Source organism: Sarcophilus harrisii, chromosome 3, assembly GCF_902635505.1.
Source record: "Sarcophilus harrisii chromosome 3, mSarHar1.11, whole genome shotgun sequence".
NCBI lineage: Eukaryota > Metazoa > Chordata > Mammalia > Dasyuromorphia > Dasyuridae > Sarcophilus > Sarcophilus harrisii.
The window spans coordinates 88,225,346-88,241,894 of NC_045428.1; the positions used below are offsets into that span (position 1 = coordinate 88,225,346).

General features: G+C 34.9%; 1 protein-coding gene across 2 annotated transcripts in view; it reads left to right on the plus strand.

Annotated features, from left to right (window-relative positions):
- The window catches only part of VWA8 (von Willebrand factor A domain containing 8), a 398,466-nt gene that overhangs the window by 347,939 nt on the left and 33,978 nt on the right, over positions 1 to 16,549 (plus strand). Inside the window, exon 40 of one of the 2 annotated variants that reach the window (XM_031958442.1) lies at positions 5,142 to 5,246. In XM_031958442.1, the coding sequence (XP_031814302.1) occupies positions 5,142 to 5,151 (10 nt within the window). In that variant the 3' untranslated portion in view covers positions 5,152 to 5,246. Of the gene's footprint in view, positions 1 to 5,141; positions 5,247 to 10,831; positions 10,941 to 16,549 lie in introns of those variants that run through there. The other variant, XM_031958441.1, reaches the window with a different exon arrangement.

Consider the following 16,549-nt stretch of genomic DNA (forward strand, 5'->3'; position numbering starts at 1 on the left):
GAGATGATTTAGAGTCCATTGTTTTTAAACCAGCTTCTGATTTCATGAGTATAGGGAAGTCCTGGAAGAGGAAACTCTTTCTTCCAGTGCAGATCTGCCACTGCTTTAAAATGTATATTCTCAGAATGATACCTAGCAGAAGTGACCAGGGTCACACAGCTAATATAGGTCAGCCCCAAGTCTTTTTTACTCCAAGGCCTGGTCTCTGTCTACTATATCATTTATTTAATCATCAGTTCTTTTTTCTATCTCATAAGGTTATTTTTTATTATTTAAGTAGAACACAAGTTAACTTTTCAGCCAAAATGAAAAATGTTAAACAAATTCTCAGGAAATCCTGGAACTGGGTACTTTGCAGGTGGTTTGGGCAGCAGCTTTCCTTATTTGTAGCACACTTAAAGGGCTTGTGCACGTTCAAAGTGGAACATATTCAAGTAGACAAGAATTAGTGAATTCTTCCCACTCTGGACATCTGGCATCATGTGCTTATACATCCTGTAAATAAATAGCACAAAACAATAGAGACATACGTGCAAATTCCTCCTGCCTGCCAATCCCTCAGGAAAGGCTGTAGCTCCAATAACCCCCCATCAGTCATTAGACAGAATAAGAGAGTCAAGAGGCCAGAATTCTGGCCTTATACTTAGCTTTGCCGCTTGTTCATTTTGTATCTAAATAAGTAATATAACATCTATATACATGAGTTTCTATACATACAAAATGATAATGGTGATAATTTACATTGCACTCATGTTAGGGATGTTAAAAGAATAAGTGATATTTTAGAATGAAATGCCTTTAAAGCCCTTTAGGGAAAAAAAAGGGGGGGGGGGTTATAGAAATCCAAGATACTGTTATTAAAATGCTGTTTCATTTCTTTATGAATTTAACTCTCAGCTTAGAAAAGGCTTTTTTCTACAATTATTTCAACAATTTCAACAATTATAGAGAATTAGAAACTAGTCCTCATTTTTCTCTCCTCTCCCCATTTCTACTAAAGAGTCTGTTTTGATAGGCTTAATGAAATTCACCAATAATTTTTGCTTTGGAATTATTGTAGGTATAAACAGGCAGATATGCCAAATTTGCTAGAAAGCTGAGTATGCCATGATATACCATGGGACTAATAGAAAATATGGGAAGTACTCTTGTAGAATAGTTGGGGACAGATATGCAAACTCATTCTTTTTCATAAATCAAGGATGAGAAATCTCTTTCTGACCACTTACCCATGGAGAAAAATAAAGAGAAGACTGCTTGAATTTTGTTGGGAGCAGGGAATGTTAATTGAGAGAAATTTTTAAGAAAGGAAAATGTTTCACTTAGTCTCCAAATTAATAACAATGAAAAAAATCTATTGAATAAAGCAAAGACTGGACAGCCACCTCTCATAGAGTTCTACTAGATGTTCACTGGGTCCCTCCCAAATTTCATATTTTGTAATTCTGTGAAATAACCAAATTATTTTGCAATGCCATTGCTTTAGATGTTCCTTCTAGTGCTACAGATAGCAATTCCTCCCTGGTTGCCCCATGAACATGTCTTGTTCATGACTTCCCATATGCTTATCACATAGAATCCATCCAATATGCTGAGTACTTTCCTCCTTTTCTCCTGACATTGTGAAATTATTATCTGGGAGACAAACAAGCTATCCTTCCCTTGCCCCTCTCCTTTACCACATGACCAGTCTCTTCTTTTTTGCTAAAATACTTCTTGGATGGCATCCTCTCTTCTGAGTCTCCTTTGTCATTCTTTTATTTTGTGTGGCAACCTGCCAAAAGGAAAAAAAAAACACAGATGCCTTTCTAGTTCCCTCTGAACAACAATACTTTTTAGTTTTTCAGAGGCTAAAGTCCCATGATTTGTGGTGATATGACATCAGCAGAGTAGTTTTATTAAAAAACTGAGCATTTGGCTCAAGGAGAAATTTGGGATGATTAAAGATCCTTCCCTTTTCCTGAAAACAATTTACCTTATTATTTGATTCCGGTCTCAATTCATTGTCCATTTACAGTCTAACAATCAATTAACAAGCATTGACTGTCAGTCAGCAGTCAATAAGCATTTATTAAGTTGCTAATTATATGCCAAGCACTGTGCTAACCACTGGGGATACAGAAAAATGAAAGCACATGGTCCCTACTCTCAAGGAGCCCACATGCTAATATGAGAGGAAACATACAAACCTACCTGCAGTGTGTATACAATATAAATGGCACTAAGAGACAGTAGAGAAGGAGAAGAGGTGTCCTAGAGAGTATACACTGAAAAAAGACCCAGAAAAAGAGACTGAGAAGATACAGTCATACACAAGTTGGAGAAGAACCAAGTGTCTGGGGGGGAAAAGGTGATTAACCATGTCAGAGTCTGAAAAGAGGAAAAAAGAAAAGGAATGTGAAATGTCCATTGAGTTAGTCAATGAAGAGATCATTATAACTTTAGAGAGAGCCACATCAGTGGTATGATAAAATCAGAAACCAAATGGCAGAGTTTGGAATCAAGTGAGAAGAGAAGTAGAGGCATCAAATACAGATGGCTTTCTCAAGGAGTTTAGCCAGAACCAAAAAGATGTAGGAGCAAGTGAAAGTTTTTTAAGGATGGGAGTTATATAAAGTTATTCTAGGCAGTAGGAAAGAGACTAGTGAACTGGGAGATTCTGAAGGTTAGAGAGTGGTGATGATAGAGGGGATAATCAACTGGAGAAGATAAGATAGAATAGGATCAAGAGCACATGCACAGGAATTTGCCTTGACAAGTATTCATGAGAGTCTGGGATAAAGGGGTAGAGAGGAGGGGAAAACTTTTAAGTGTGAGAAAAGAATTTTTATTTGTTTTTTCTTTATTTCAGTCATGTCTAATTTTTCATGATCCCATTTAGGATTTTCTTGGCAAAGATACATCATTTTCTTCTCCAATTCATTACAAAGTAGGAAATTGAGATTAAAAACAGGGTTAAATTGCCCAGGTTCACATAGCTAGCAAGTGTCTGAGGCCAGATTTTAATTCAGACTTCCTGACTCCAGACTCTATGCTCTATCTACAGCACCACCTAGGTTCTCCCCCTTCCTCCAACCTCCATGAGATCAGAAGAAAATACAAGGAAAATGCACTTAATTTTTTCAATTGAATGTGAGGTGAGTTCTTCAGCTGAAAGGATAGGGCTAAGGAATGCCATGGGCAACTTGAAGAGGAATGAAAAGGTTTAGAATACTCTCTGTGGTGAGTGGGAGAGCAAATAGATTAGGAAGTTGTAAAAAGATTGTCTTGTTGCAATGAGCCCTGTTGAGATAATGTAACATGCATTTGCAGTGAACTTGGTCAGAATGATTGTATAATTTTTTTTTTTTTTTTTGTGCTCCATTCAGTAGCATGTAAATAGGAGCAAAGGCAATAAATTGTTGTAATATTACACCAAAGTTTAATCAGCAGTAGGAGAAGGAATCAAGGGATTCAATGATAAGAAATAATGTAGAGTCAAACTGCTTCCCCAAGGAGTCAGAAAAGGGAAAGGATGGAAAGACAAACACTGAAGGAGTGATAACCTGATCAAGAACTGAGAATTAGAGGGACTAGATGTCACCATGAGGATAGAGAACAGAGTCAGGTGCAGTGAGGCAGAGAGAAAGATGGAATGATGAAAGGTTTGAATCTGATTAAAGAATTTCAGTTTCATAAACATGAAATTGGAACATTTGTGAATGACGAAAAAAAATAAGAGTTTAACCATCTGCTAGGGATCGTCAGAAGGAATCCAGGTCTCAGTGAGAACCAGAATTATTTTGAGTGGTTTGATTTGAAGAGAAATTCTTCTCAACATACAGTGTTAATGAGGAGCTTAATTAAGCAAAGAAACCACCCTGAAAAAACTGCAGCTCATTAATTGGGAAGTGACAAAACAAATTATGATACATAAATGTAATGGAATATTGCTGTCCTATGAGAAATTATTAACATGATGACTACAGAAAAGTATGGAAAGATTCACATGAACTGATGCAGAGTGAAGTAAAGAGAACCAAGAAACAGTCCAGTCCACACAGTGGCACAATGGAAAGAATGGCCAGCAGAAAAATATCTAAATGAATATTACAGAATTACAAAGAATAAACATGCACCCAAAGAAGAGGCATTAAAAGCTACCTCCCACTATTCCTTTGCAGAAGTAGAAGATCCACAGATGTGGAGTATTGTATATATTTTCAGATTTAAGGGAGTCTATTAATTAATTTTGATGATTATTTTTCTCCTCTTCTTTTTTTTTTTAATATTCTTTGTTATCTGAAATGCTTTTCTTGGATAGGACATGGAAGACCATAAGAGGAAACTTGGGTGGATGTAAAAACTGAAGTTATCAATAAAAATTTATTTTTAAAAAATTTTCAGCTTATGCACCAAAACTAATTATAAAGGTTAAGGAAATAGAAAAATTCTGTGATGACTTTGGAAAAATTCTCCAAATAAAGCAGCATATTTAATCTTTAATGACTTAAGTGTAAAGATAGACCCAGAGGAGAATGGTAAAAATTATATTGGAAAATGTGACTATAAATCACAAAATTGAAAGAGATCAAAGTCCTATATTCAGAAGCTTTGTGCTCTATAACATAGAATTCATAGGCATTGGATGTGTCAAGCTCTGTTCAATATCATAAAGTAAAATTAACTATATCTGAACAGTAAATAAATGATTACAGGCATAGTTGTCATTTTGGAAGCAGCCATGTGTGTGCAATCAAAGAATCTACTGGTTAAAGCAAAGTAAATGCCAAATTAGAAGGAATAAAAAATGATACACTGCAAGTAATTATGGGCACTTCATTCCAACCTGTTCAAAGTCTTTATACTTTATCCTCTTGCCAAAAAGCAGTGACGTAAACAACTATTTAGACTACCAGTTAATTTGCAAAACTTAACAGAAAAAGAAATTAGAACATCATGAACAATATCACTTCACAAAAATCGATCAAGCAAAAATATGCTTTGCATTAAGATCCAACTAAGTAAGATCATTCTGCTCACCTTTAGATAAAATCAGAAGAAAGAAACGGCTCTCTTGACATTATTGTTGTTGTTGTTTTTTAACCTATTTTTATCAGCAGCAGTGTTAGATCCACCACCTTTGTCTTTTGATACCTCAGACTTTGTTGAAGTGACAGGCAGCAATAGCACTTAAGAATATGGAATCAAGAAGAACTCGACCTGAACAAATTCATACAGAAGAAGCCCATGCTGGAAGCCACATGCTTTTAAAGGTACTCAAGAATTTATTTTCAAGACATCTCAAAGAACGGATGAATACAAGGGTATAGAAAAGATCACAGACCAGATCATTCCCCCACCAAAAGAAATATTTTCACACCTCTAATCTATTTGTGTCCTTTTTCATACTGACAAAAATTTTATACATGCATCAGATGAAGTCTTGATCAAAACAAAGGGAAGAAAACAGTTATTCTTTCTCAGGTCAGTTGGTAAGCCATCATGAAGCACCTACTAAGTAGTAGTCACTATTAGATGCTGAACGAGTTTCCAGAAGAGATCACTTCTTATCAATCACTTACTGACTGAGAAGAATAGAAAGCATAAAAGCCCACTGTAATTTTTATAAAAATATTTTTATAACATCTTAAAATGTTCTCCTCAAAGTCTTTCCTCCCATGTATGTGTTAAAATTATACAAAATTATATGACAGATGCTACCAAGAAAATAACTTTTTTCAAAAATCCCCTGGGTATTAACATCAAGCAGCCCCAGGATATTACAAAGCCTTCTCAGTGAAATATATAGTTATTCAAAAGAAAACAGTCTATCCATGATCCTGGAAAAATAAAGCAGATGGAAAACACATATTGCTTCGGCATACAGCCCAGTGGTCAGGAAGTCTATTGAAATTGTGTGTGTGTGTGTGTGTGTGTGTGTGTGTGTGTATGTGCATGCACACATACACTATATATAAACGTGTATATATACACACATACATGTTCACACACATATACATATACAACTGCATGTATGCTAATTTATATACATAACATATGTGTGTGTGAATATATATATATATATATATATATATATATATATATATATATACACATACATACTCACTTTGAGAGACTAGATCAATAGTTTTATTGTAAGGGAAACTCCTAGATGAGGAAATGCAGCTACTCTCTACCTTACAGTCTTAGAAAGCTAGCTGCCTGGGATTTTGAGAGGTTAAGTGACTTGCTTGTGGTCACATAGCCAATATATGTCATTTGTGTGAGATTTGACTCTAGGTTTTCCTGATTTCAGAGCTCTATCCACTATACCACACAGCTTCATGGAGCTCTTGTATTCTTGATCAAAATAAAAAGGAAATTGTCAAGTTTTCACAACAAACATTTATTATTAATCAACTTTATGCCAGAGACTGTATTAGATGCTAGGAGACAGACAGACAGACAGACAGTTAGATAGATAGATAGATAGATAGAACAAAGACAAGAGAAATGAACAACAGTATGACAGTAAATAGAAAAAAACTTGCACTAACATATGGACTCAAAACAATAAAAACAAAAGATTATGTTAGATTTCACTTGGCAATTCCCAATATTTTTGATGGGTCCAAAATGTAAGCTGCCATAATAGACTACCTCTTTAATGCCAGTTTTTCTCACCAGAGGTATGATACAGCAGCAAACCATAGAATTTTGAAAAAAAATTAAGATTAAACCCAGCCCAGAGCCCAATGTTAGGATGTATGGTGGTTATATTTAAGTTATAATGTTACCAATAATGACTTGAATACAAGAAATGATATGAGACTTTTAAGAACATATATGAACAAGAAAGATATGCTGGATATGTAACAGGAATGAGAGGTAATGAATGGACAGCCCATTTCCTACATTTTTATCTCCAAATTTCTTTAACTTAAGGAAAGGTTCTAGCACTTTGAATGGAGGATTTATAAAATAACATAGATGAGAATGCCACAAAATGTGAATGGATGGTGAGTTTATGATGTCTACTGGTACCTATACCAAGTATATCACAGATTCATTAACATATCTAAGGGAGCAAGAAATAGGGAAAGTGGGGTAAGGACAAGGAAGAAGGAGGAAAAAGAAAGAAGAAAATTTTAAAAAAACAGAGAAGGTATCACAGAAGAGATAGATACATCAATAACCATATTAGAGAATAAAGCAGATTAGAAGAGAACCAAAGAATCCTATAATTGGGATTTATCCAGAACTATAGGTATCCATATAGACATTCTACTCTTGTTCTTTACATCCTAGATCATACAAAATTAAACTGAGTTTTTTGACCGAGCCCACGTTCAATGGTTCTCTAAATCTGAATTATAGGCATGTCCTAACTATTAGATGAGTTGACTGAATTTATCCGCTGTCATTAAAAAGCTTAAACATATAATTATAAGATTTACTCTTCCAGGATAATACAAAGGAAATGATATAAATCTATTTAACAAGAAAATATGATCTAAAATTAGCATTAGTCTAATAAAACACTGAGTTTTACACGTTGCTTTACATATATTATTGCTTTAATCCTGACAACCATCATATGAGGAAGGTAGTAGTTAAGATAAGGAAACTGAGGCAAAAAGATTAAGTGACTTACTCATGACTCTTGTTGCAGGTCCTTATCTCCTTATATATGAACTATTATAATAACCAGCTTGTGGGGAGGTAGAGCCATGTTGCCTGCCTCTCCCTTCTTCATTCCAGCTTCTATTCAGCCATTGAAGTAATTTCCCCAAAGTGTAGGTCCAATAATGTAACTCCTTCTCAGTAAACTCTAATGTCTTCCTCTTGCTTCCAGGAGCAAATATAAAATGCTCTTTTTTGGCATTCAAAGCCTCTCATAACCTAACTTCCTCCTATTCTTCTAATTCCTCCTAATCTTCTTACACCTTGCCCTCCAATATGTATTCTCTGAGCCAGTAATACTAGCCTTCTGGATATTCCATGAAAAAGACAATCCATTTCTTGACTCAGGGCATTTTATTCTAGCTGTCCCTTATTCCTGGAACACTCTCCTTCCTCTGCTTTGACCTTAAGTTAGAGATTCCTTTAAGTTCCAACTGAGTTCCAACTTCTGTAAGAAGCTTTCCTCAAACACAGTGCCTTCCCTCTGCAAATTATTTCCTATTTGTCCTGTACAAAGCCTGCTTTGTATATATTTGTTTGCTTGTTGTGTCCCCCAGTAGATTGTCATTTCCTTGTGGGCAGGGATCGTCTTTTATCTCTTTTTGTATCTCTAGTGCTTAGCAGAGTGCCTGGCATATAGTAGGTATTTAATAAATGTTTGTTGATTAGTTGCCCATAATCATAGAATTAATCATTGTCTAAGGCAGGATTTGAATTCTGGGATTCCTGACCTCCAGTTCTCTGCTCTATCCATGCTACACTAGGATCTAATGACATTGGAATTAAAACATTAAGCCAGCACAAGAACTGGACAAATAAGGTGTTTGTACACACAAAGAGAAGAGACTAAGGCAAACACCAGCTTTGGCAACAGCAGACACTGCAACTTAATAGATCCTAATCTATGTTTATCCTGATATCCTGAATTTCATGTCTTTTCTTCATAGAACCATATATAACTGACTCAAAATGACAATATTAATGTCATTAAATAATTAATTAAATTAAATTAAATTAAATAATATTAATAATAATAACCTATCAGAAAAAATAAATCAGCATCTAAAAAATTCATGGGTTGTTATATAACACTAAACAGAGCCTTTGGAAATATGAAAAGGCATAATCAACCCATAGTGGTTCCAGGGTCTAGGGTACAAGTCTCTCACAATTTTGATTAAGCTTCTTTAGTACTTCCAAACATGCTTGATTTCATCAGTATCCACTAAAGTAGGTCACACCCCCCACATAGATACTTCTGATAAGTTACTTACTAAAGATTCTTTTTTATTTGTTTATTTTTTGGTGAAGCAATTTGGGTTAAGTGACTTGCCCAGGGTCACACAACTATAACTGTTAAGTGTCTAAAGCAGATTTAAACTCAAATCCTGACTTCAGGCCAGTGTTCTATCCATAGCACCATCTAGCTTCCTCTGAAGACTCATAAGGTAGCAAAATACATTTATAAGTATAATGCTTTATGGATTGGATAATATTGACATTGGAAAACTTTTCAAATCCAGTGGCTAAAAAGTTATTATTTTGCCTATTCTGCTTCAAGCTTCTTCCTCTAGTCCTTCTTTCATAGTTTTCTGCTCCTTGTATGTGACTTTTTTTTTTCCTCAAAGGCCTATAACCAGAGATAATTCTACTCTCTTAGTAAAGAGATATCTATGAATGGGACCCAACCTTATTAGTTCCTCCCTAAAACTCAAAATATGGTGAAGTAGGGTTTTCTTCAGATAAAATCCTGTTTCTATTGTCCTTAACAGTGTAAGTTAAGATATCCCTCCTTTGGAAAAGAACACATAACCTCCTTAGCCACAAAAGTAACAAGTAGCAGGCTACCCATTATATGCATTAATACAGAAAACATCTAGCTTGATTCATTAAACAAATCTGCTAATCTCATGGAGGACCACAAGGAGACCTCCAGATAGAAACATAAAATATGTCAACAAGATGTAAAACCTATAGTGAATGTGACCTCGTTCTGGTACAACATTTTTCTTGCAACATTGAAACTATTTCACTTGTTAAGATAGTATATCTGGTAAAGTAATGTGATAACAGCTCTAAAAATCTACCATAAACACAGACAATAGCAGAAGAGTACAGGTTTGGAGCCTGTAGGACCTTAGAATTCATCCAATCCAATTCCCATATTTGACAGATGAGTAAAGTAAGGCACATAAAAAGTTACTTGCCCAACGTCACAAAGTGGCAGAGCCAGGATCTGAACCACAGGACCTCTAAACCCCAAAGCCAGTGAGGACTTTTTCCACTGTCCCACACTGTGATTGCCAAGTTCTTTTTTTACAAAGCTTAGATAAATTTTTGGAGAAAGTAGTAAAATAGCCAATATGGAAACCAAATTTTTTCACACTGAATTCCAGTTCTAGTACTACATGATAAAAAATATACTTTGGACAGAAATTTCAAAATAGACTGAGAGTTGTGCTTCCAATATTTGACCAATTTAGAGGAACAAGAGGAACAAGAAACTTTCCATACACGTTCTGAGAGTAATCGTTGTTTCCTCTCCTAATATCATCATCATTCATGGTCATAGAAATCTTATTAAGATTATCAATGACAATAAACAAGATACAGATACAGAGAAAAAAATCCATAGAAGGATCTATGTAGAACAGATCCTCCTATTTAAAAGTGAGATACTACTTTTAAAACAGTTTTGAATATTTTTTAAGTTGTGATAGAAGTGGATAAAACCAATAACTAATATCCATGAATTTATTAGACTTGGTATTTCTCAGTCATAATAAGATTGAGGTGATTATTTTGGTGCTGACAATGCATTGGGCACTTGCATTTTAAGATTTAGCAATATCCTTATCATGAATTGGCAGCTCAGTAATCAGAATATGTCATGCATTTTTTAAACCTGCTAAGTCTTAGAAGAAGTTGACATGCTAATTTACTAGATAGCAAAATTGATTTCATATTCAACATACCTTTAAATTTTCTCTGTCCTTTGAAGCTATTAGACAGAAATTGCTCTCTCCTTTTCTCCTCTTACTTCCCCTCCCTTGAGTTTACCAGGGTTTTTAGAATTCATTTTACGTAGCCTAGCAAGGTTTTGTTAGATATAGACAACTTATGTTACATGATTTACATTGCTTTATTTTCCCTTCTCTCACTTCAGGTTAAAAGAGATTAATATGAGTGAGTATGATGCAGCCACTTATGAGAAGTTTTCAAATGCTGTCCGGAGACAAGTGCATTCCCTCCGGATCATCTTGGATAATTTGCAGGTAATCCTCATTTTATTGTAACCAATCAGATAAACTGGAAGCAACATTTAAAATAATAGGGAAAGCCACTTAAAACCTTATTTGCTATTAAAGAAAATTAATCAATACTATCTTCCATTTAGATAATACTGCAGTGTTATTCATATGACCATTCTCAGTGAGAAATACAAGAAAACAGTAAATTCAATTTATCTTTTCAGCTATCCTGATGGTAAGGATTTGGAAGGGCAGCATGATTAGAAACTGCTTCGATTTCCCCAAATATAAAGTTAGAAATCACAATGGTACTAAGACTCATGAACATCCCATTTTTGCTAGAAATGCATAGACATCATTATGTTATGAATGAAGTTATTGTTTTGGTTTCCATTTATGTTTAAATGCACCTTTATTTGACTGACTTTTTGCATAGTTATCCAAGAAAGGAAGAGCTGATTCTCTGCTACCTATCTCTCCTTCTCAATTTCCCTTTGTGACCTGATCTTTCTAAAAGGTTACCGATTTTTTATTACAATTTCAGAAGATAAGAAAGGAAAACTCAGGAGCTGATATGGATAAAAGTCAATCAATTTTACTTCTCCTCACACATACCCATTAGAATGCAAAATTGGAAGATGAAATTATTTGTTAAGAAGAAATCTGTTTCTGAGGGTTTAATTCTATTCCATCTCTTTCTGCATTTAGCATAGATAATTGAGAGTTGAGTGGCCCATTTGATGGAAAGATGAACTTAGTATTTGTCAGGAAGATCTAAGTTCCTGTCTCACCCCTGACATAGACCAGCTATGTGAGCATTGAACAATTCATACAAACTCTCAGTACTGCCAGTCAAAGTCAAATTCCATAAGTTACAGTTGGGTTGCTTATCTGTCTGCAGCAGAGGAGAGAATTCGTATGCCAAAACAACAAAATTTTGCTATTCTAATGAAAAGTCAGATCAGATTCTCCCTCCAAAAAAAGAAAAAGTATTCTTTTAGGTCAAATGTACAAATTTAAATAAATTACAAACATAACAATACTACATGGGAAGGAATCAATTGATTTATTTCAAAAGATATAAATTGTACCAAAATATCAGAAAAGAAAGGTCCCATATATACCAAAATATTTATAACAGCATTTTTTTTATACTAGCAAAAATCTGGAACTAAAGTGAATGCCCATCAACTGGGAAGTGTTCCAACAACATATGGCACATGACTGTAATGCAATCTTTATTTTGCCATAAGGAGCAATGAATATGATGAAAACAGAGAAGTAAGGGGAAAATTGACACAAAGTAAAACAATCAGAACCCAGAGAACAGTGCACACAGTTGACTAAAACAATGGAAAAACATCGTAAAGAAAACATAATAATCAATAAATAGTTATTAAGTACCTACTGCATACCAGGTACTGTCCTAAGCATTTGTCTCCTAAGAAAAGATGTGAAAAGCCATTTCCTTCTCTTTTTTACAGAGGAGGGGATCATGAATATGGAATACTGATATAAAGTCAGGATTTTTCATTGTAACAGATAAGGAGAAGGTTAAATACATTGAAAAATGAAAATGATATAAAAACAAAATATGTCAATAAAAATTCATTTTTATTTTCTTTTAAAAATAAGTTTTATCATCATCTTTGTTTTTGCATCATTTTAGTTTTGCTCAGTATACTTCCTCCTCTTCTTCCCAGAGAACTATCCCATATAATAAATACTATTTTACAATTTTTTTAAAGCTCATAAAAGACTAGATGTATTGTTCTACTTCTCCTGAGGGAAAAAGAATTATTTATATAATTATAGATGACTAAGATTAACTTTGAAGTATCTCTATTTTAAAGAAAAGGAAAGGTTCAGAAAAATTAATTGACTTGCCCATGGTCACAAAGCTTGTGACTTTCAGAGCTAGGTTGCTTTTAATTCTTCTTTTTTCCCATGCTTTGTCCTCCTGCTAATTTCCTTTTCTGAAACACAGAGAGGCCAAGTGTCCTCATACCACCTGCAGCCTCCACTTTCATACCTCCCCAGGCAGGACTTACCTCCCAAAATGTTCCTTCCCTGGTGGAGAACTCTCATTACCTCTGTGCAGCTGATCATTGCTAGATAGGGGAAGGGGAATAAGCTGATTGAAATAATTCCCACAGTGTCACCAATCTATAATGCTCTCAAAGACATTGGCATTTTTTAAAAGAAGAGGCTTATTTTAAGTGTAAGCAATATCTCATAAGAAAGTGGGGGGGAAATGCAGAAAAAAAATCCAGATAATTCAGGAAAAGGCATTTTTAGGGATCACTTATAAATAGTGGATTCATTGTATAAGATTCATTTGAGGGGTGAGGAGGAGGGCCATGATTAAGAAAGCATAACTGGGGGATGTTGCTAAAGGAGTTAAGAGTCCATGTAGTCAATGGTGACTGGAATGGCTGTGAACGAGACCTCGTGGACACAGTAGTGCTTCACTGAAGGCTGGATCTCAATGAGAAGAGAAGGGATTTTTAGCCAACTGAACAGAAAATTAGAGTTGGCAGTGAATATGTTTGGGGAACAATGATGAGAGCAGCCTGACTGGAGGGACTCTGTTGATAAGTTGTGGGTAATAAAGTGAAACAGTTAAAAGTTGCTCAGGCATGAAATGATGAAGACTTAACAAAGGGTGATGGCCCTGGTGATTTCAATAAAAGCATAGTTATGAATGATGAGCTTTGAAGGAAGACTCTTGAGAACTTACTAAGTGATTGGTTAAAAAAAGAAACCTTCAGTAATTGAGGGAATAGAATTACCACTGTAAATGCCAAAGAAGTTGATAGGGGGAACTAACTTGTGAGTAAGGTGATACTTTTTTTTAGCTATCTTGAGTTTGAGGTAACTACAGGTATCCAAAGAGAGATGTCTCTTTAAGATATGGGATTGGATATGGAGGCTAATGATATGAGTAGTGTACATTTTAAAGTGATAACCAAGATGGATTAGTTAAGCCAGGAAACAGGATCAATTTACTAAAGAAAGGCAGCAAAGAATACAAAGAACTAGTTGGGGACAAAAAGAGAAGAATTAAATGAAGGAGAATTTCAAGAAAAAAATGGAGTAATCTTATGTAAAAAACAGAAGATCTCATGGTTGCAAGTGTCAGTATCTTAATTTCTAGCAAATGAAAACAAGTACTTCAGAAAAGAAAGGAAGGTTTGATAAATAATACTAGTTAAAAATATGATATCTGAGAACAGAATTTGGCTTCTGGAATTTGGCTTAAAATAAAGAAATGATGACTTCTAGCCAAAAAAACAAAAAAGGAGTGTGGAAAATATATTCACCTAGACTCATGCAAATCTAATTAAAAGGCCTTTAAATTGAAAGGGAAAGGGGAGAGAGAAAACTGTCTGCTTATGTCTACCAAAGACAAGCTAAAATCTAGAAAAAGGCCTGGGAGCAGAATCACCCAGAAATGGCTAGTATACAAAGCCTAAGAAAAGAACTAGCAATAAAACCCATGCACTCAGATGTCTGCACGCCCAGTGTACATAACATGGACAAGAAGCAAAGCAAAAAGAACTAGACATTCTAATTCAGGGAGACAAATCTGACCTCTCAGATATCCCTGAGACTTGGTAGGACTGTGATCTTTGAAAGGGTATAGGATATGGAAATGAGAAGATGGCGTGGTCTCCTATATTTAAGTGAGTATTTATGAGGAGAAAACCAGCAAGTGGAAAAGCAATATTTTTTTCAGTGTTTACTTAAAATTATCCCCAATAGACTGAGGACAAGCATGGGAGAAATTATATGAAATTGGTTGACTAGCTCAACCCAAAGTGTAGTCACTAGCAGTTTAATTCAGACTGACCTGGAGAGAGGGTGCTAGAGGAATGCTGTGATGGTTAACATTTTTAGCTATGGCTTAGATAAAGGTATCTATGGGATGTTTATCAAATTTGAAAATGACCCAATCCTAGGAGATTTTACTGCCTCCTAGATGACAGGATGTTAGATGACAGAGTCAGGATTTACAAAGATGTTGTGTTTAAAAAATTAATCTCCTCAGTTCAGGATGGGGAAGGTATGAGTATTTAATAGCTCACATTTAAGTTTTTAAGTTTTCAAAGTGTTTCATATGTGTTATCTTCTTTGATCCTCACAAAACCATTTGAGACAAGGTGTTATTTTCCTTTCTATTTTTCACTTGAGAAATCTCAGATTTAGAGAAATTAAATAAATAATCTGTCTCAGGTAATATATCTCATAAGAGTTGAGGTGGGATTCATATCCAGGTATTCCTATCTCAAAAAAAAATTTCTTGTACTCTATACACTATACTCCACTGATCCTCAGTAGGTAACAATTAGTCTGAAATATATATGTTTTAGCAAATTGCAAACTCAGTCAATAGAATAAGGCAGACAAAAAAGTGTTAAGCATCTGAGGTCAGATTTGAACTCAGGTCCTCCTGACTTCAGGACTGGTACTCCATCCATTGCACCACACAGGCACCATCTTTATAATAGAAAAATATTTCATTGGGACAGATTTGCAAAGCAAACAATAAAGAAATATACCTTGATACCCACTACAATATTATCCCTGTTTTCCATACAAGTAGCCTGAGAAATTAGTGTCTCCAAGGTTCGTGTCTTCAAAATAGTTGAGGGAGAGAACTTGGGCATCATGACTCATCTCCATGGAGGGCTACCAGGATAATGCACATTCTCAAGATTCAGACAGTGCAGCATGGTCTGCCATTATTGATATTATTAATATTGATATTAATAATATCAATAATATTGTTATTAATAATAAACTTTAAGGTTTACAGTTATCATTCCTGGCAAATATTATATTGTTTTATCCTTACAATGACTCTGGAAAGTAGGTGCTTTTCCCCATACACAGATGAGTAAACTGGAGCAGAGAGATTGTGACCTGCCTGGGGTCATCCAGGTAAGAAATATCAGAGGTTAGACTTGAGCCCAGGTGATCCCTTCAGGACCAATCCTCTGTCCACAGTGCTACCCAGCTTCCTCACTGAAGAAACTGAGGATGTTTTACCTAGAGAGAAGAAATGGTACTGGGGTCATGAGACCTGTCTTCACGTTTTTGAAGGATTGTCATGTAAAATAGGAATTTAACTTTTTCTGATTGGATTCAGAAGACAAAAATGAAAATAATTGGTATAAATTACAAAGAAATAGGCTTTGACTTTATGTAAGGAAATATTTCAGGACCATTAAAAGTGTTCCTAAATGGTAGGGGCTCCATTAGAAGGCAGCATGTGTCCCTTCTCTAGAGGTCTTCAAAGCAGATGCTGAAAACCACTTTGGGAGCATCATGGAAGGATTGAAATCTCTAGTGGGACAATTAGATAGCTGTATGTTCAAGAGTTAATTTAGAGCCTTGACCCATATTATATATTGCAATAAATTCCAGATGTGTTAAAGAGTTTAACATTTTAAAAGAAAAATAGAAGAAAATGAAAAAATGTATTTACCCCACCTGAGAAGAGAAAAATTACTATTGAAAAAAGTAAAACATGTAATCAGAGGCAATCTACAAGACTTCAAATGATTAAAAAAAAATTAAACTGTGCACAAAAATGTAATAAATTGGGTCTTTCAAAGAAAACAACAGAA